At 32.6% G+C, this 21407-nt stretch overlaps 1 protein-coding gene across 1 annotated transcript; it reads right to left on the bottom strand.

Annotated features, from left to right (window-relative positions):
* Positions 1-19412: 19412 nt before the first annotated feature.
* LOC103711022 (hydrophobic protein OSR8-like) lies at positions 19413-20173 on the bottom strand. The gene is made up of 2 exons (XM_008796992.4): positions 19919-20173; positions 19413-19811 (listed from the first exon to the last, which is right to left on the bottom strand). Exons 1-2 carry the CDS (start codon positions 20009-20011, stop codon positions 19677-19679), a joined length of 228 nt encoding a protein of 75 aa, XP_008795214.1. The 5' UTR covers positions 20012-20173; the 3' UTR covers positions 19413-19676.
* Between the last annotated feature and the right edge of the window lie 1234 nt (positions 20174-21407).

Here is a 21407-nt window from a genome sequence, read left to right as displayed (position 1 = left end):
AAGTTTTGTTACATAATAATAATAAATAATAAATTTTTATAAAAATAAAAATTTTATATATTATGAAAAAAAATTATATGGAACATAAAAAATTAATTTTTACCGGCTGAAAATTAGAATTTTTTCCAAACATACTTTTAAGTTTTTAGATAAAATATATTTTTTATTGAGGATATAGCATATATTTTATGTATTTTTTTTTGAAAAAGTAGACGCTCAATCAAATCAAATGCAGGCCATTTTAAAATATGCTATTTTTATATGGTCAACTAAATATATAAAATTATTTTTTCAAACATTATATATTTAGATAACAGATTTTTTAAAAAAAATTATTTTATTTTATTTTTTCTTGGGAATCAAACGAGGCTCCGAGAATGGTCAAGAAGGCAGTAAAGAGTCTCCCTCGTGCCTTAGAGGATGCTTCTCTGATCGCCTGGCTTCTTCAAAACAAGATAAATCCAAAAAGCCTAGCCAATATATTGAGAGGGGACCTTTGGACTGCAAGATTTTTTATTTTTATTTTTATTTTATCGAAAGGGATTGGACTGCAAGAATTCAATAAAAACATGTTGTCACAATTGATCTAACGGGTCGAGGACGTTACTTCAAGCTGACTAAACTGATGGTTTAGCTAGTAGTCACCAATTCCAATGATGGGTAATAACTTCAGCATTTTTTTTTTTTTGATCCCCTGCTTTTTGTGGTTTTAGAGCAGTCTGGTTAGAAATTGTAAAAGATTTCTGAAAAGCCATGGTGATGAGCAGCCCAAATATTCGTTGTTTTCTTTTTCCTTGTTCTTCCTTATTTTTCCCCCCTTCAAACAAACCCTAACCATAAAATCAGTGCAAGAAATTAGGATTTTGGCTTCTCTGGAAAAAAAAAGGCTTCTTGATTATGGCTATAGGCTATGAGTAGCTCTAATCACAAAAATTAAGATGGAGACATTTGGTCGTTTTAGGCCTCCATTTTCTTATACAATTCAAACCAAGAAGAAGTTAACATCAACATACGTATGATCAATATTTCATAGAACCCCTGCTACAGACTCCAGGCTAACTAAAATAATTGTATAGTACTGAATTATCTGCTAAATGGTTTTTGATTTACCTGGTACCATAATTATTAATTTAATGAAATTAAAATTTGATCGAAGACTTATTGGGAAAAAACAGAGAAAAGTAAAACTTAATTAGGCTTCATTAGCCTCCTATTCTGGTATCAATTTAGATGTGGCTGAGTGAAAATTTCAAATATAAACGATTAAACAAATGCGTTCCATTGTCATTCTATATGACTTAACGACGACGTATACCGAAATAATCTATTATTGCAGATAAGAATCCTATGTGAAAGATGGTTGGATGAAACTGCTACCCAAATTGCCATTGGACAAGCTCAAAATAATTGCTCATGTCTTTTTTGCTTGCATCAAACTTCTTTTGTCCATGTTCATTTAATATCTGCATTTAAATCAATCTTGGGTATAAATTAGCTTTTGTGGTTGCTATCATACCATCCACATCCATCGAAAGCAACTATAGATATGACATCTAGAATGCATTCGTTTCTTCCAAAATAATAATAAAAAAAAACTAGTATGCGTTCACCCGGTCAACATCCTCAAACATTAATTTTCATTTCACCTGATAAATTAATTAATCACAAAACATGATTCAGCATTTGATTTTTCTTCATTAATACAAAATGAGTCATCTTCAACAATGAAGTGTGAATCCTATCTACTTGGAAGGATATGTGATGCAAGTGATGACACGAATTCTACGTCTGATGGATAGAAGAGTTGAGAAATCTTGATTTGAGGAAATTTTAACAATATATGATTGGGCTGCCAGTAGAAAATTTTTGGACAATTTAGTGGAAACAGTTAGCTGGACAGTGATATGAGGAGTGATGTCCGATTTTTTTTTCCTCTAGTTTTTATTTTCTTCAAGGTTTAGTAATTACAAGAAAGGAAGGAGGGAGGAGGCAGTGCTTTGGAGGTATGCTTTGTATTTATATACATGTGCTGCTTGGATTGTGGGTTCTCTCTCTCTTTGGAAAGGGTTGGTTAATGATGAGGTCAAGAAAGATCGGCTTCCGGCCGTCTCTTCCCAATGAACGGTTTTGCCCCGCAAAAAATGCCTGTGAAGATAAAGTGGTAGCCCCCCTCTACTTAAGGAACAAACCTCTCCACTATTTAGTCAATATGGGACTAAATCCAGGCCCTTTTATTCCCACAACAGTTAATATATATTTATTTATTTTTTTTTTATTGAAAAGAAAGGGAGAATCCTCTTATATTTTATTAAAATAAAAAGAGTACAAAAAAAGGAAAGAGAAAAAACAGAAAAAAATTTCCTACATCCATCCAACATAGTAAAAGAAATTCAAAGGTTGAAAAATGAATTCTTGTTAATTTTTCAAGGTTGAAAATAACGTCCCCTCCAACAAGCAGCTTTAAACGCCTTTCATTACGTTTAAATGACTAAGGTTGCATCTGGTGGTACAGGTGGAACGGACAAATGATGCTAGCTGTTTTCTTGAACCCGTTGTGGATGTTAAGTCAGTTTTTTTTTTTTTAATATAACGACGCCTCGCACTGACCTTATATGTGTACAGCTAAAGATAGATACAATTCATGTTCAGAATGTGCCTTGCATAAGTGAGACCTTCTTAGATAGCTCTCAACTCTGCTCCAATGATAGTCGTGTCGAAGATGCATTGTCCCTTGGTTGTGACTAGTCTACACAGCCCTTTTCTATCTTTACCATTGGACACACTGTCGTCAAAATTCATTTTAAGATAACCCAAGTCAGATCCAGTTTGTTCTCTATTAGAGTGGCTGATACAAGAATTGCTTGGCAAGAGCAATAAACCACATACCAAGAACTGACCAAAGCCATAAATGTGACGTTTTACTGAAAGTGAAACCCACCAGAACTAAAATCTAGAAAAATATATATGATTCTTTAAATTCTAAGTTGACACATCTTGAGAGCTTGAGATGTAGCATTAGCTACAGGGAGATGGTCACAATTTTTCCCTTGGCCAAAAAACTGTTCTTTTGAATTAATGAAAGTAGTTCTTTTAATTCTAAGCTGTTATTTCTCTTTCTAAGAGAGAGCCAAACTTATTATTTTGACTTCTATTTTCTTTCAAATTGATTTATTTTTTCTTCCAAATTTTTTCTTCTGCTGTTATTTTCTTCTTGTAATTGTCTGCAACTATTTTTATTTGATTCATTTGGTATTTGTTTTAGAACTTGGACCAGCACAGTCGATCAGTGGGTCATCTCAGGCTGTTGTGATACGATCGATGCCAAATCTGTTGAGGTTTTGGGCTCACATTTCTCTAGCATAATGAAACATTTTTATCTGGAACGAGTATAAGTTCCATCATCAAATATCACCTGATGTTCTATCGATCTTCTCAACAAATTTTGCTTGGCCGGGCCTCTTGCTATATAATGTACTTTGTTGCTTGACCTAAGCTAAGCCAGTTGTACAACTATCACATGGTAAGAGTTAGGCTGTGATCATATTAAATGTTTTGAGGAAGGCACACAAGTACTTTTCAAAATAATATACATAAAATCTTAGTGAATTCAAACTAATATTTCTCAAGATATCAACTGATACGATATGAATATGCCAATTGATATTCTTCATTAATTTTTCACTTTTTTATAAAAAAATAAATTAATAAATACTGAAATCGATGTCTTGACAATGTTTCTTTCCAAAATTTCCTCACCTTTCATCCTTTGATTTTATTGAGAGCAATGGGTAGATGAACGCATGCAAGAGGAGGACAGCAGTGATGGATGCGAATTGATAACATAAGAAAGGAGTAGTTACACGTAACCAGGCCAAGTAAACATATAAAATAGTTGAAGTAACTTAATGATGTGGTGATAACTAGTTAAATCTTGGCCATAAAAGTAGCGAACTATATTCAGAAGGAAAGGAGAAGACCGATGATATTTTGGATGGAAGTTCTAAGAAAGCTTTTGAAAAGCCGTGGTGATGAGTAGCTCAAAATCTAATCATAAAATCATAGCAAAAATGGTTGATCCAAGGCTTGTTGATTCTGACTATAGCCATGAGGTTAGATGAGTAACTCTAATTATAAGAAGATGACCGTTGGGCCAAGGTCAATATTGCAGGATATCTCTTCCACAGACTTGAGGCTAAGTAAAACTGTTACAGATTTATTGCTGAATTTATGGTAAATGACTTTGGGTTACCCGTTATTATAATTATTTAACAAAATTAAAATCTTGATTGAAATATAACATGCACAAACCAGAAAAAGAGTTTGGCTACAAGCAAATCAGGTTAAGTGAAATTTCAGTAAATCTATACACAAACCATTAAGCAAATGAATCTGATCGATGTTTATCGTACCTTAGAGAGTGCACAAAAAACAAACTATTGTTACAAATGAGTCCGATTCACCCTTCGTGTCTTCTTTGTTCACATTTATTACAATTTTCACTTTCATTATCATCCAAAACATTTCATTCCATAGAGACGCTGTTTAATTTGGATCAAAGTAAAGTTTAAACTGGCATAACCTTTGGTCGAACCCAGGACCTGCAATCCATTTTCCTTGGAGCATAGTTGCAGATGTGTGTTCTTTGGTACCCTCATCATGCATGCCTCTTCCCAAGCTCAAGTGAGGATGAATCAGAAAATTTTAAAAGAGAAAGGTGTTCAATATATAGAATGTGAGAATGACCTGTCGCAAAATAGAAGTCAGCAGAACTTTTAAACCATCTAACAATTTTTCACATGTAGCAAAACAGACAAAGTCATAATCTACATTGTGGATTAGGATGTCATCTTTTGTATTCATAAAGCATTGTAATCAGAATTCTCGAGTCTACAGAAATACCATTATTTACGACAGCATTAGCTAATGAGTAATAGAGCTTTTATAAAAAGTTGTTTGCTATTTGGTAGCTATATTTCTGAAATGCTATGATACTTTAACATATATTTGGTAAGCAAACTGAGAAAGTACGTTTTGATATAACATAATGATCCTAAAGGACATTGCATAGTATTATACAGAGAATAATAAAATATAATATAAATTAATACATAAATATATAATGTAGTATAATATTACTAATGATGTAATATAATATTATTATAATATAGTAATATAATATTGTATACTATAGCATAATAATTTAATATTATATTAAATTATTTAACATAACATATAAATGTATTATGATATAATGTAATATAATATTATATTTATAGCATAATGCAATAACAAAGGTATAAAATATTATAATTGTTAGCATAAATTAATTTTTCATAATATTAAATTATTTAACATAATATATTAATGTAATATGATATAATGTAATATAATATTATATTTATAGTATAATACAATAATAAAAGTATAAAATATTATAATTATTAGTGCAAATTAATTTTTCACCCTTCTACAAATTTTCAGAATTATAAAGGAACATTTTGTGTAATTGTTATATTTTATCACAGGTATTTTGGTCCAAAAAATAGCTTTCTGACGAGGCGTAAAAGTGCTTTTTCGAAAAGCTTCAAAATGGAGCTTCTCTTAAAAAACTATTTTTAGCTTTCTGGAAAAGCTAAAACAGCTTTCCAAAATTTTTACCAAATGCCCCTATTTCATCTAAAAATACTTTTAGAGGGTCAGAAAGTGTTTTTTGGCCCTCTAAAAACACTTTTAGATGAAATAGGAGTGTTTGATAAAAATTTTGGAAAGTTGTTTTAGCTTTCTCAGAAAGCTAAAAAGAGCTTTTTAAGAGAAGCTCCATTTTGGAGCTTTTCGGAAAAGCACTTTTAATCTCGGTCGGAAAGCTATTTTTTTAACCTGGGGAGCCAAAAATTTCTTTTGTCTATGGCGATTTTGACACGGGTGCTTAAGGAAAATCATTTTCAACCGGGAGAGCCAAAAAGGAATTCTTTCTATGACAATTTATTTTTGGTTTATGCCTAAGCAAAGGCAAATTTTAGAATGCCTAAATATGTCTTTTTCTTTTTTTCTCATGTTTAGGACTCTTATGGAATGCTAATATATGATGTTTTTCTTTCTTATAGGATGCCTGCTTAGGGAATGCCTATTTATGGCATTTTGTCTTTCTTCCTAAGTTTATGATTATTTGTAATTGCTTAAAAAGCATTTCAAATGTGCCTATATAAAGGCATACCCTATATTTTATTTTTTAGAGTGAATTTAATTCGAGTTTGAGTGAATTAAGGAATTTAAGCCTTTGGCTTGCTCTTTTGGGTATTCTATATTTCTAAATTTTTTCTGTGTGGTGAGCGTGTTCTTGCTCTGTATTTCAGAAAGATTTTTTGTGAGTGATGATCACTAGAGCTCTGTATCCCTATGGTAGACTCCTTTGGGTGGTGAGTTTTTTTTCAATCAAACTCTGTATCACTTGGGTAAATTTCTTTGGTGGTGAGTTTTTATCTATCCATTGTTCTTGTTTTTGGAGATTTTGGATTTACCACTATTATCAAATTTCTAGTTGATGTTGGAGTGTCCATTGTTGTCTTCCCCTCTATTTTTTCCGGCATCAAATTTGGTATCAGAGCATCCCAAGTTGTCATGGCTACTCAAGGTCGTGGCCGAAGAGGGCAAGAAGTTGAAGGACCAAACCATGAGCAGGATCTTCATGATGCTGCGAATGAAGAACTGTGGAGAGAAGTGTAGTGGCTCTAACAAAATTTGGCGCATCTTCAGACTTTGAGACATAATATCCCAAATCATGAATCAAAGGAAGAAGATTCACATGATGAGGAAGAGGAGACCAATCCTTTTCATCGTGATCATAGCGCAACATCGAATTGTTTCGAAAAGAGTTGCGAGTTTCAACGAGAGTTTGACATCAAAGTTGATATTTCTGATTTTGAAGGAAGGGCGCATCCTAATGAGTTAATTGATTGGTTACATACGGTGGAGCACATCTTTGAAAACAAAGACGTACCAGAAGATCGCAAGGTAAAAATTGTAGCCATCAAGTTGAAGAAACACGCCTCTATCTGATGGGAGTATCTTAAGAAGCAGAGGGCACGTGAAGGAAAAAGGCGAATTGTGACATGGAAAAAGATGAGAAAGGTGCTGAGACAGAAATTTCTTCCAGATAATTACAAGCAAGATGCTTTTCTCAAATTTTATAATTTTAAGCAAAAGAAATTATCTATGGAAGATTATACTGCTGAGTTTGAGTATCTCATGTTGTGGTGTGATATTGAGGAGCTTGAGGAGCAAACCGTGGCCCATTATTTTGGCAGGTCACGTAGTGAAATTTGTGATGTGGTACAATTACAACCTTATGGAACTTTTAACGATGTGTACAAGCTTCCAGCTAAGGTTGAGACGCAATTAAAAGAGCATCGTAAGGGAGTTTTTCTCTCTACAAGTCGTGACACTCATTTTAATCAGGGGACCGCTGGACCTTCTAAGGCTAATTCCACCCAGGCGTCCTTGTCAAAAATTTCTTCTAAAGCAAAAAATCCAGCAGCTGGTTCTAGTCGTTCCCTACCTCTTATCGGTCGTCGATGCTTCAAATGCCAAGGTATAGGCCATATTGCATCTAAAATTATTTTTCTTATGGAGGAAGATGAAGATGAAGTTAGTCCAGACTCGAGGACGAGTCTTTTGCAACCAGGAGAGCATGACACAGGTGCGCAAGGAGAGTCCTTTTCAACCAGGGGAGGCAAACAAGAATTTTATCTATGGCGATTTTGACACGGGTGCTTAAGGAGAGTTCTTTTAAACCGGAAGAGCCAAAAATGAATTCTCTCTATGACAATTTATTTTTGGTTTATGCCTAAGCAACGACAAATTTTAGAACGCCTAAATATGTTTTTTTCTTTTTCCTCATGTTTAGGACTCTTGTGGAATGCCAATATATGATGTTTTTCTTTCTTATGGGATGTCTACTTAGGTAACGCCTATTTATAGCATTTTGCCTTTCTTCGTAAGTTTAGGATTATTTATAATTGCTTAAAAAGCATTCCAAACGTGGCTATATAAAGACATGCCCTATGTTTTGTTTTTTAAGTGAATTTAATTTGAGTTTGAATGAATTAAGGAATTAAGCCTTTGGCTTTCTCTTTTGGATTTTTTGTATCTCTAATCTTTTCTTTGGGTGGTGAGCGTGCTCCTACTCTGTATCTCAGGAAGATTGTGAGTGGTGATCACTAGAACTTTGTATCTCTAGAGTGAATTCTTTTGAGTGGTGAATTTTCTCTTTCCATCAAACTCTGTATCCTTTAGGTGGATTTCTTTGGATGGTGTGTTTTTATCTATCCATTGTTCTTGCTATTGAGAATTTTGGGTTTACCACTATTATCAAATTTCTAGTTGGTGTTGGAGTGTTCGTTATTGTCTTTCTCCTCTATTTTTTTCGGCATCACAAAATGTTCCATTAATAATTGTTTAATCAATTTTATCACCTAGCTTGAAAATTTGTTATATTATGAAAAATTAATTTACGCTAATAATTATAATATTTTATATCTTTATTATTGTATTATACTATAAATATAATATTATTTTACATTATATCATAATACATTGATATATTATATTATATAATTTAATATTATATTAAATTATTATATTATAGTATATATAATATTATATTATTATATTATAATAATATTATATTACATTACAGTAATATTATATTATATCATATATTTATATATTAATATATATTATATTTTATTATGCTCTGTTGTATAATACCATGTAATATCCTTTATGGTCATTTTGTCATACCTAAATTACTTTCTCAGTTTGTTTACCAAACACATATTAAAGTGGCACAATACTTTAGAAATGTAGTTACTAAAGAATAAACAATTTTTTATAAAAGCTCTATTTCAAAAAGCTCTACTTTCAAAAGCTATACTGCCAACAGCTTTTTCAAATGGAGCTCCATTCGGCAGAACTTTTGGAGGGCCAGCAAGTACTTTCTGTCCATTCAAAAGCACTTTTAGATAGAATAGAAGTGTTTGGTAAAAAAATCGAAAAATTATTTTCGCTTTGTAAGAAAGCAAAAACAACTTTTTAGAAGAAACTCTATATTAGAGCTTCTCCGAAAAAGCACTTTTAGGCTCCATCAGGAAGCTGTTTTGAGTTATATTTTTGTTTTCTTTTTTGGATCAAAATACCCATGATAAAATATAATAATTATAGAAAATAATAATATTAATATATAATGATAATAATTATAATATTTTGTCTTTATTATTGTATTATACTATAAATAGAATATTATATTACATTATATTATAATACATTGATATATTATGTTATATAATATCAAAATATGTTATATTATTATGCTATAGTATACAATATTATATACTATATTATAATAATATTATATTACTTGCAGTAATATTTACTATATTATATATTTATGTATTAATACATATATTTTATTATACTCTGTTGTATAATACCATGCAATGTCTTTTATAATCATTTTGTCATACTATTAGTACTTTTTTAGTTTGTTTACCAAACATATATTAAAGTCTCACAGCACTTTAGAAATGTAATTATCAAATAGTAAATAGCTTTTTATAAAAGTTTTACTTCAAAAAACTCTACTTCCGAAAGCTCTACTGCCAACAAATCTGCCAAATGGGGTCTAGGGCCAGAAAGCACTATTTGACCCTCCAAAAAGTACTTTTGGATAAAATAGGGGTGTTTAGTAAAAAAAATTTCGAAAAACTGTTTTAGCTTTGCCAACAATCTAAAATAGCTTCTTGAGAGAAGCTCCAAAATGGAGGTTCTTCGAAAAAGCACTTTTAGCATGCGGTGGAAAGTTGTTTTAATTTATAAATTTTTTTTTGGTCCAAAATACCCATGATAAAATATTATAATTATAAAAAATATCCCTTTATATTTATTAATATATAATAATTATTATTATTATAATAGTTTATACCTTTATTATGGTATTATACTATAAATATAATATAATATTATATTATATCATAATATATTGATATGTTATGTTATATAATATCAAATTATATTATATTATTATGTTATAGTATACAATATTATATTACTAAATTATAATAATATTATATTACAATACAGTAATATTATACTATATTTATGTATTAATATATATTATATTTTATTATGCTCTGTTGTATAATACTATGCAATGTCCTTTATGGTCATTTTGTCATATCAAAAGTATTTTCTCAGTTTGTTTTAACAAATACATATTAAAATTCTACAACACTTTAGAAATGTAGCCATCAAACAGCAAATAGATTTTCATAAAAGCTCTATTTCAGAAAGCTCTACTTCAAAAGGCTCTACTTTCGAAAGCTTTACTGCCAACAGCTCTGCCCTATTTGGCAGAGCTTTTGGTAGATCAGAAAGTACTTTCTGACTCTCCCAAAGTACTTTTAGATAGAATTAAAGTATTTGATAAAAAAATCAGAAAGTTGTTTTAGCTTTGTCACAAAGCTAAAATAGCTTCTTGAAAGAAGCTCCAAAATGGAGCTTCTTCGGAAAAGCACTTTTAGGCTTTAGCATGCGTCAGAAAATTATTTTAATTTATAATTTTTTTGGGACCAAAATACCTATAATAAAATATTATAATTACAAATAATAATAATATATAATTATAATATTTATAATATTTTATCCATTTATTATTGTATTATACTATAAATATTATATTATATTATACTACATTGATATATTATGTTATATAATATCAAATTATGTTATATTATTATACTATAGTATACAATATTATATTATTATATTATAATAATATTATATTACATTACAAGAATATTATACTCTATTATATATTTATGTATTAATATATATTATATTTTATTATGCTCTATTGTATAATACTATGCAATATTCTTCAGGATTATTTTGTCATACCAAAAATACTTTCTCGGTTTGTTTATCAAACAAATATTAAAGTTTTACGACACTTTAGAAATGTAGTTACCAAATAGCAAATAACTTTTTATAAAAGTTCTACTTCAAAAAACTCTACTTTCGAAAGCTCTACTGCCAATAGCTCTGTCCAACAGGGCCTAAAATCAAGAAGTAATCACAATAATATAATAGGAGTAGGACAGACATTGATTCCAACGATTGAAAAAGACCACCATCACACAAGTGCAGATTTCAATCATTGTTGCACAATAATATTTCTTATTTAAAAAAGAATAGCCGTCACACATGAAGAATTGAAAACATTAGGTCATTGTCTGTCCTTTGCGCTCCAATTGTATGACCAGCAATCTACCTAAAATCAACCTCTTTGAAATTGTGCCAACTGTAGCTATAAATACGTCGACATAATTCTCTGCGAGTGTCTATTCTTCATGCTAACAAACACTAAAGCAGTCCAAGGAATTAGAGAATAAATGTTTAAAAATGAATAAATCAGTTTTCATGAGCTGCACCATGTTTGTATGCCGACATCCTAAAAGATTTGGTTTTCTTTCTTTTTCCTCCTACAGTCTGGATTTTCTTGTGGATTATGAGCAAAACTTCAAAGAACCTCCTCGTTTTATTCTACCAGAAAAACAGTCAGTTCATTGAGTGGTTGCAATAGTTTGAATAATTCCAACTCTACTTTATGGTATAATGACACAGAACTGGTGGCAAAACCCAATCATTTTCACAAAAAGTCTTGTGGTAGCTTTCCATGACTATGAGCATGTTTTCTAGGTTACGAGTCAGACATCTGTCCCGCCATAGTTGCTGCGGCCAAAACATCTCATCTAGAAAATTAATCAGGTTAAAAAAGCCAGCCATAAGTCAAATTAGTGAATTTGATTGAATCTACCTCCATCCAAGTAGTGGACCCACATAGATGGGAGGCATCTGGTCGGTTGGTGGGTCTCTCAAAAGAAGATATTTTTTCCAACGGAATTTTCTCGTGAAAAGATCATTAGACATAAGGCATTGAGATCCAACAAAAGAGCCATCTTTGGTTGGTAAAGAAGAGTGCCATGGTAACAGAGCTAAGGAAACACAGAGACGACCCTATTAAATAGCTCAGATTGCAAAATGATTTTCACAATGTCTGCAGCTGGCCATATCATTACAATAATATTGCTCGACATGAGAAGAAACTTGAAGCTTGATGATAAGCACAATGATTCCTCTTGTAACATGAGAGATGCAGTACATGTTTCAGTTATATGTGCACTAACAAATTCCGTAGGTAGAAATTTACAATAGCTCCCAAAAGCTCTTAGTATGAAACAAGGAATGGGTTCCATGATGGACAGTAAACCAACATATACATGGTATCTTGTGTGCATAATACAGAAATATGGAACCTGACATGGTTCATTCTGTACATATACTAATACAAGTCTGCATCTAATACAGATGGCCATATGAACTGCATGAATGTGTCTGAAAAGCATTAGATGCCACAACTATTGATGCATCCAAGACTTTATATGATTAGCTTAGAACAGACACAGACATGCCGATTCTCATTGGAGAAGCTATAAAGAAGAATAAGAAGAAGAAATTGGTATAGGGATCATTTTGTCTTTAGTCTATCTGTCGCTATGGTTTCCAACTCACAGCCAACAACATCAAATCAAAAAGGTAAAGATTTAGAAGCACGCTTCTTATTTTCACACTGATCCATCAGTCACAAGTATCCCAAACAAAGATGACATTTGACATTTTGCTATTGCACAAACAAATAAATCAAAAGAAATGATGACACTAAAGTTAACCTTCTATTTATTCTTCACTAACAAACAGCCTCACATTATCTATCTGCATAATAGCTTTTTGAGAGCACAACATCTCTGGAATCTGATTAAGCCTTAAATAAATGCTGAGAATATCATTGCTTCATGATTTTTTTTTACCTGAGCATCCTGGACTCGCAGAGGTCTCTTTTAAACCTAAATATCAAATATATAGCTTGAATATGATCACATCTTATGGTTACACACCTAAAAGAGATGAAAAGAGATAACTAGATTCCCAAGAAAGCAGATGAGGTTGGGTTGTAATTGGCATCAATGCACATAGATGCAGGAAGAAAAAGACTAGCAAGAGATTAAGAGAATACATGATATGATAGTAGTTTCCCATAAAAATTCTGAACCTTCAATTCTTCATTCCTATTTCAAGGAAACCAAGTGATAGAAAAAAACCTAATTGCACTTTGCTGTTTTTTTAAGGAAAAGTAAAAAAGAAATGTTGCAAATTAAAATTGGTAACAAAATCATAAGACAGTTATAGCAAAGGTTTGTAGCATGAGACAACATGGATAAGAAAAAAGTATAATGTGTTTGTCATAGTTGAAGGTATTTTCATCAATTATTTAGTCACTTTCACTGTTTTTTTATATATCAAAGGTGAAGGTGTTTCAACGAACAAGTAGATTCTCATGCAGAAATATGGGCAGTGAACCAATGGTTTAAAATATTGAGAATGTGCCACATTTTATCAATGTTCCATACCATGCCAGTGCATCATGCGCACATGGCACCTTGCTTGCTGGCATGCCTTACTAAATAGGATGTACTGGTTCATGCCAACCTGTATCAAACCATGTTAGATTGATATGGTAGGCACCTCTCTCTCTGATGGGTAAGGGGAGATGTTTGTTTTGATGGAATCCTTGGGAGCCCAGCAGGTTTGACATAATAAATAAATAATAAAGTAATTAAATAAATAATTACTTTATGCTCTGAGGCTACCAAGCACATGGTTAAAGTAATTAAATAAATAAGTCAAATCCAAACAGATATGGACTATGCAACTAATTTTTAGTGAGATTCATGTAATTAATTAAAGTTGCACTGAATGATTTTGGAAAGGAACGGGTTCGATACTCTAGCAATATCCATACAACCACAATGTGAACATGATAGCCAAGTAGGATGCCTAGGAGCAGAGTAGACATTCTATATGGGGTTAAGGGCTTGCAAACTTGTGTTTACTTCCTCATATAATAAGACATTATTGGTGTTGTACAATGATAGCCAAGTATTTTATAATATAATACATTAATACTTGAGCATAACTTTTCTAGTTTTCATACGACTCCGAATATTGCATTTTAGCAGTGACTACATTCTAATCATCCTAATTCATGTTTTTAGCACTAAAGCATTGCCATGGAGTAATATGATGTCATATTACCTTAAGCATTAACTCCAAAATAGTCAGCAAGAATACGTCACTGACTTTGATAACATACTATTTTCTGTTAATATCTTTTTTTTTTTCTTTTGGCAAAAAAAAATTCAAGAGTTAGGACCGTCAAAATAAGTTTAATGTGGTTTAAATTAAATTTAAAAGGAAAAAACTAGATACGCATACTATGTGCTTATAAAAAGGCTATGTTTGCTAGTTCATTCCATAGCACAAGCATGGTATGGTGCACGGCACGTATCATGACAGTGTGTGACCAGCAGATAGCACCTAAAACCTTGGGGTACATTGCATTCACATAATAAACGACAACCTTTCTGTAGGTAGCTTGCTCAAGGGGGCATGCTTTCATGATTACTAGCTTTTACCAACAAACATGATCGTCAAATGTGGCAACAAGAATGGGTGTATATGGACCGGGGGGGAATAGAGCATTGCTTAAATGAAGAAAGAAGGGTAACAAGGAACTAAAAATCTTTTGGTTTGTGGCCGTAGTTAAAAAGTATCATATTATTCTTGTGATAATAAGAATGAGGGGGAAAAAGTGATGAAACTATATTGAACTCTTGAGTTTTACGTGCTCCAAATAAAGTTATGGTAGAAATAAGTAGTCAAAGTTAAAAAAATATGTAAAGTGTCCAACAGTTGAATATCAAGTCATGTCAGCTTTGACAAAGGGAGCACAGTGTTCAATGTGGTCTCAACTAAAACATGGAGTAAGCAAAGATCAGCGAACCAGTTTATACCATGCGGCATTTTGTGCGCCAATGAAAGATAGGCACAAAACATAGCCATATTGTGTATTGCAGAATGCAGGGAATCATTGTGGTCTGCCACATCATGAGCTGATATGTTATAGCACAATACATTTTATGCTTAACATGTTTTCTAAAATTCATTCAATTGCAGTATTTATGCAGCTTGGTATCATTAAGTGAATAAATATTCTTACAGTTAATGCCTTCAGATTCAAGCATTTTTTCACTCAGTTGAATTAATATAAAGCTAGTTTATGCTATTTTCTGTGAGAAATCTTATATTCAGTGATGCAAATGTTTAGGATATGTTTTATCAGCAACAAGAACACCCATTAGCATCAGTTGATATTCTTAATCTCTACTATTTTAGTGACAAAAGCCTACATGGCTGGACTTTAGTTTGTGGTTGAGTTGCCTTATGACTCGTTTGGTTCACAAAAAAAATTTTCTCACTGGAATGTTTTTTCAGAAAAGCTGATGCCTGAGTATATGATACATGAGAAAATAGTTTTTTGCATGTTTGGTTGACCATAGGAAATGGCATAGGATACACACTTTATAGAGTGACTTATATTTGGTTAATCATCTACTTTCTTGAAAAAGTTGTGTAAAATATATGTTATACCCTTAATAAAGGGATTATAAGGAAAAAAATATCACATGCGTAATTTTTAGAATCAGATACTTAGAACACCACGATCTAGAGGTTTTGAAGATTCAACCCTAAAAAGATCAGAATATGTTTTTAATAGCTATTGTTAAATATTTTTAACGATTAAAATTACCATAATTCATAATATATTTTTAATAACTATATTTAATTACTTAAATCTAAAAATATTTTTAAATATTTTTAAATATTTAAAAATAGCTATTAAAAATATTTATAGGGTTGAATTTTTAGTTAATAGTTAGTCAACTTCCTTATATTATGATAATTTTAAATAGTTATTAATATACTTTTATATTAAAATTACCAGATTTTTTTTATATTACAATAATTTTTAGTAGTATATTTTTAATAGTTTAATATTAACTATAAAAAATAGCTATTAAGAAGATCATAATAGCTTAAGGGCATTTTTAAAAAAAAAAATTACCACAATTTCCATCCTGTGGGAAAGTGGCTTTTCTATATCCCATATGGTTTTTTCTTTCCCATAAAATGTGGAAAACTTATTCCCATGAAAAAACTACTTTCCCATTTCTCTTCTTTGAAAACTCCAATCAAATATAAGGCATTTTTTCATTTTTTCATTGACCACACTTTTCCCCTTCCTCTTTCCTTGAACCAAACGAGTCCTCAATGTAGCCAGACTATTAGATCCCAATTCCACAAGTCTTCATATGCTTTGAATTTCAAAGGACCCCATCTCTAGGCTCCACATACAGCAATTTAGATTTTCTAAAAACTTTGAAAAAAGAAAACCATGCCTAGCTCCTACACCTTCTCTTTTATTTTCTTACTTGGGTCCAATACATGTTTCTGGTTCTAGTTTTTATTTAAAGGCCAAAAGTCATGTTCTAAGAATTTAAACATGTTTATTTTCTAGTAAAAGCAATTAGAGTAGACAAGAATTGAAAAAAAAGATTTTCCTGTTATACCTTAGATTATCAACTGTATGCCTTTTAATTTTCCGTTACAATATATGCACTATGCTGGCTGCTGAACAGCATGGAATGGTTACAACTCTTGAATCGCTGGAAGTAGGAATTCATTAAGACAAAGGCATGAAACACATTGTACTTTGGGGGCATAAAAGGACACTTGAGTTGTTAATTGGAGTGACCATATATACTCATGTCAAAGAATCCTTAAACTTACTATGTTGGAGCAAGCTAGCTCAAACATTACTTTAATTCTGAACATGTTTTGGTTTTGGCAATCTTCTGCATTATGAAAGTCATCGACTAATCAATGTCATACAGTATATTCTTTCAAGACGTGTCAATCCATACCATACAACATGTTCCATGCCGACAAGATACAGGCATAAAATGGTGCTAAATACAAGCACACACCTACAAGGACCAATGCAGACCCATGTTGTTTGCCACCCTAGGCATGAGGCCAGATGACTCAGCATGACATGCATGGTGCCATCCCATAATGGCATGAGCATGACAAACAATATTTTAATCCTTGGTGTATGTACTTATGGATCTAGAACTATTGAAAGTTAGAAGGGTTCTAATTCTTGTAAACTAATAACATAAGTAGTTGTGAGGATCTAACCAGACTATAATAGAGAAATTCTCATTAAGAGCAGCCCAACTCAATCAAATTTTCCTTTATGATGTACTCAAAAATTATACAAATTGTCTTGTAATATAGGTCCAAAAGTGGAATCCTTGGTGCCGAGAGTGATACAGGTCCTCTTTATACCTGAATATAGTGGTACAAGTTAATTAATAAATGAAAGTGACCATAAGCAAGACCTTCTAGAAGGCTTGTATGGCTTCTAAAGTAGAAGCTTTTTGGGTATCTCTACTATATACAATGCAAAGACCTGAGGATGGGACTCACATGTCTCCACCCTGATTTTTTCAACCCGACCTCCTTAATCATATTTCCATGAGATATTATGAAGCAGACTCTTTCTTTGAATCAGGTTCTTTCTTTCCTACTCTAGATATATGCCCTTTTAATGACACATGTACTCCTCTTTTCACCATAAATAATTAAGCTGAAGAATGAGAGTACATAAAAATAAATGGGAATAAACATATCAACATGATTCTTTTGTTATCGTACACAATCATTCATTGAATACTCCTTTTTTTTTTCTGAACAGAACAGACCACATGCATTGCACTTGCAAACTACTAGTAACAATAGTCCTTAAGGTGACACACATTCACAAACCATAGGTAATACCAACATAGCAATTGCATAATGTGGAAAGTATAAATGAATTCATATATAAAAATAGATAAAGGATATGATGTCGCTAGAAAAATTAAGGAAAACGGGCAAGAAGAGACAAAATCTTACAGCTAGTTATTGTGTAAAACAATGGTGGATGTAGGGGGGCGAGAGGAGGCCAACCCCCTCCCGAGGTTTCGAAATGCATCTTAATAGCCATAATTAATCTCTGATATTGCCCCCCTATCCATATCCAGTACTTCAAATTCAATGGAATTGCTCGGTCGCCTCACATGAATTTCAAGTTATTTTTGCAAACCTCTCAATTTGAATTACCCTGCATACTCTGCCTCAAATCTAAATTCCTAATCTACTATCAAATTTTACCTAGTTATTACAGATTCACTTATATCCACTTTCTATGATAAGCCATAACAGGTACCCATATCTTTCAAAATTTAAATAAAGCATTACTCCTCTAAAAGATATCTTTAAAAGAAAGTAAGAGCCCACTTACTATTCAAACCTCACCATAACCTTCAAACTCTTCCCAACTAATCATAAAACTTCCTGTAGTTTCATAGTCAACTTCTTGCTCCTCGTTTTCAAGGGTTGCATCTCTTGTGACTTGCCTCAAGTAATTTTCTCATGCCTAGTGGCTTTGCTCACTTGAAAAAAGTGCTTCTCCCAATCTTCCTATGTTATAGTTTTATGAAAATTATAGAAAAGGTAGATGCCATATTCACAATGTTTATACAAGGTCATTTGCAGTTGTGTTACTTTAGCAACACTTTTAACAGATACATTATCTTTTGTTATATATGACTTAAATTTTTCTAAAAAAAGAAAACTAAAGACATAGTTCTTTCATGGAAAAAGAAAAGAAAAAAAATATTGCAAGTCTTTTTATTTTTATCATTATATATTATAAAAAATATTCTTCTAAAAGAGTCCTTGCTATGTAGTTCTTAAAGTTTTTATAATTTTATCTCGATATTGTCATAGGCGCTGTATTGCTTAGGACATGAACATTTTTTATAAGAAAAATACTCATGTACAAATGATATTTTTGATTGAAAAATTTAAATGGTTTTAACATGTGTTTTGGCCTCCCAAAGTATAAATCCTGGCTCCATCCCTGCTGCTGAAAAATACTTAATATCCTTGCAGAAATAAGAAGCACAAAAGCTATGATTTTCATTGAGTTTTAGGTGGTCCAAATCGGTGAATTTGTTAAAGAAAGCATGCATCATCCAAGTGACAGAATAGATCTTGTGGTGCGAGCTCTGGCAATGGGAGCAAAGTATTACAATGTGGTTTCCTCAGTCAAAAGAATGAAACTCTCTCAGGACATATTTTGTGCCAAAACAAGCTTCTTCAACTATAACTTGATCTTGACTTAATTCAATACTTCTCTGGGTAGTTGTTTATGTTACATAAGTAACCAATCATACCCATGACCTGGGTCTAAAACTCTAAAATTATTAACCATTAAGACTCAGAAGGGTTCTAAACTAATGACTTGTATAGACCTAGCCGATGTATGCTAAAAACAAGATACCTCGTTATAAGATACCCAACCCAATCTAGTTTTTCTTTAAGCTGTACTGAAGCAGATGCGTACCAGGAGTTTCAAATTACATCAAAGTCACAAAGAAGTCATCTAATTCTACAATATTATAGAGAAACACGTTCTTTAAACTAAAATCCCATCTACGTAAACTCCCATAAAATGAGATCCAGTGTCCACACGCACTGTTAAGTATCTCTAAGAGGAGATTACTTGATTAATTAGCGTGCGGAGCAGAGTCCAGAGGCGAACCCCTCTCCAGCTAAGCGACGACTGGATAGTAGTACTCGTCCCTCCGATGGCGGTCGCGATCGACAGCGACGATAACGTAGACGGCGTAGATGATCCCAGGGACGTAGCCGAAGAGGGTGAGCAGCAAGCAGATGCAGAACTCCAGCTGAAACACCACACGTCGAGATCAGCGTCAGACGAAGGAGAAGAAGGAGGAGGGAGGGAGGGAGAGGAGAAAAAAATCGATCGGGTCGGACGGAGGGTGGTGCATACGCTGCAGCAACCGTGGTGGAGGAAGACGCCGAGCGGGGGGAGGACGATGGCGACGAGGATCTCGAGGAAGAGGCAGCATCTCTCCGAAGCCATCCCTGTTCTCGTTGTGGGCGCCCTTGATGTGCCCTTTGGTTTGGTTCGCTGTGAGATTTCAGCGAACAGTTGGATCGCGTCCTGTTCGAGTTTGCCGTGCAAATTGACTTGCCCACCGCCTATGACCTTCAACGGGTCCCACCAAGCAGCGTGAGGGAAATGGAATCCAATTCGAGTGGGTTTTTTATGGTGAGCAACCCGATCCGCGTCGTAGTTTTGAAGGAGGGTTGCCGCTCGAATACGGGGATCGGGAGACTGACCGGACATGACTTCCTTGAATTTAATTTGAGCCGCTTTTATTTTTAAGGAAAAAGGGTTGTTTTTGTAATCTATGGATGCTTTCAATATTAAAATATCTTATGATTATACTTAATATTGAAGTGATCGTTAACTATTTAGAAAAAAAAGAGAAACGGCTTAAATTTATGGTTGAAATGCAGTAATAGCGTCTAAAAAATTTTAACATGAGAAAAATATAGTTTTTACCATAAAATTTAGAACTACAAGCAATCGAGCCATCCTATTTTTGATTGCATCAATTTGGTTAATAAAATAAAAAAAATGAACGAAATAAAAAATTTAAACATATACGCACGGAATTTGTAAGTAATCTGACGTGGCAACTTAAACATTGGCAAAATTCAATTAGTTAAATCTCCTTCTTCAATTAAACTTAAAATATAAAAGGGATCCAACTAACTTTGTCTTGGTCCTTCGTCCGTCCCAACCCGATAATTCAAGGTCGTCTTCTCCATTGCCAACCTTGTTTTGATCCGCCAAGCTTGTGATTTGCTCGACAAAATCCACTGCCTATCTGTCCCCTATTAGAACGCTACCATTATGGTGAAGAAAGGGAATGCTGCAACATTCCCTATTGAGGGTTTTTCCAAATCGAAGATATAATGGCAACATGAAATATATGACATTAAGAAAATAGGATTATAATTAGAGACATTAGGGTTGCTGCATGTGAGGATTTGTATTTTGTTTATGGCACATTTGATGTCGTTATTTTTCCATTAGAGTTTCGACATTTTATAAGTTTGGTGGTCTCCTAATTCTTTGCTTTGAAATCCTAAAATGCTAAAAATATCTACCATTGTATCTTGAGATGCTAAAAAACATGTTGTGTAATGCTTTAGTGGATCCCTAATGTCTGCTTCTGTCTGTTGTGGGACCTCTTATGTTTGATTTAGGAAGCTAAAAAGCTTATTATATAATGCTTCGATGGACCCCTAATGTCTGCATTAGGGTCCTGCATTGAAAGTTGATATGCTATATAGGTTAATGATTTCTAATAGGTTATTATCTAATGATTTAGTGGACCGATTATGCCTTATTTAGGTATTCTATAGTATCTTTATATAAACTGATTTGGCATTTACATGAATTTTTT

Source organism: Phoenix dactylifera, chromosome 7 (assembly GCF_009389715.1).
Source record: "Phoenix dactylifera cultivar Barhee BC4 chromosome 7, palm_55x_up_171113_PBpolish2nd_filt_p, whole genome shotgun sequence".
NCBI lineage: Eukaryota > Viridiplantae > Streptophyta > Magnoliopsida > Arecales > Arecaceae > Phoenix > Phoenix dactylifera.
Note: the sequence above shows the minus strand (reverse complement) of the source record. Positions and strands in the feature narration are given on the sequence as shown.

Coding starts and splice junctions, on each gene's coding strand:
- LOC103711022 (XM_008796992.4), bottom strand. CDS start 20,011: ATGGCTTCGGAGAGATGCTGCCTCTTCCTCGAGATCCTCGTCGCCATC. Junction 19,812..19,918: donor TCCACCACGGTTGCTGCAGC/GTATGCACCACC, acceptor GTGGTGTTTCAG/CTGGAGTTCTGCATCTGCTT.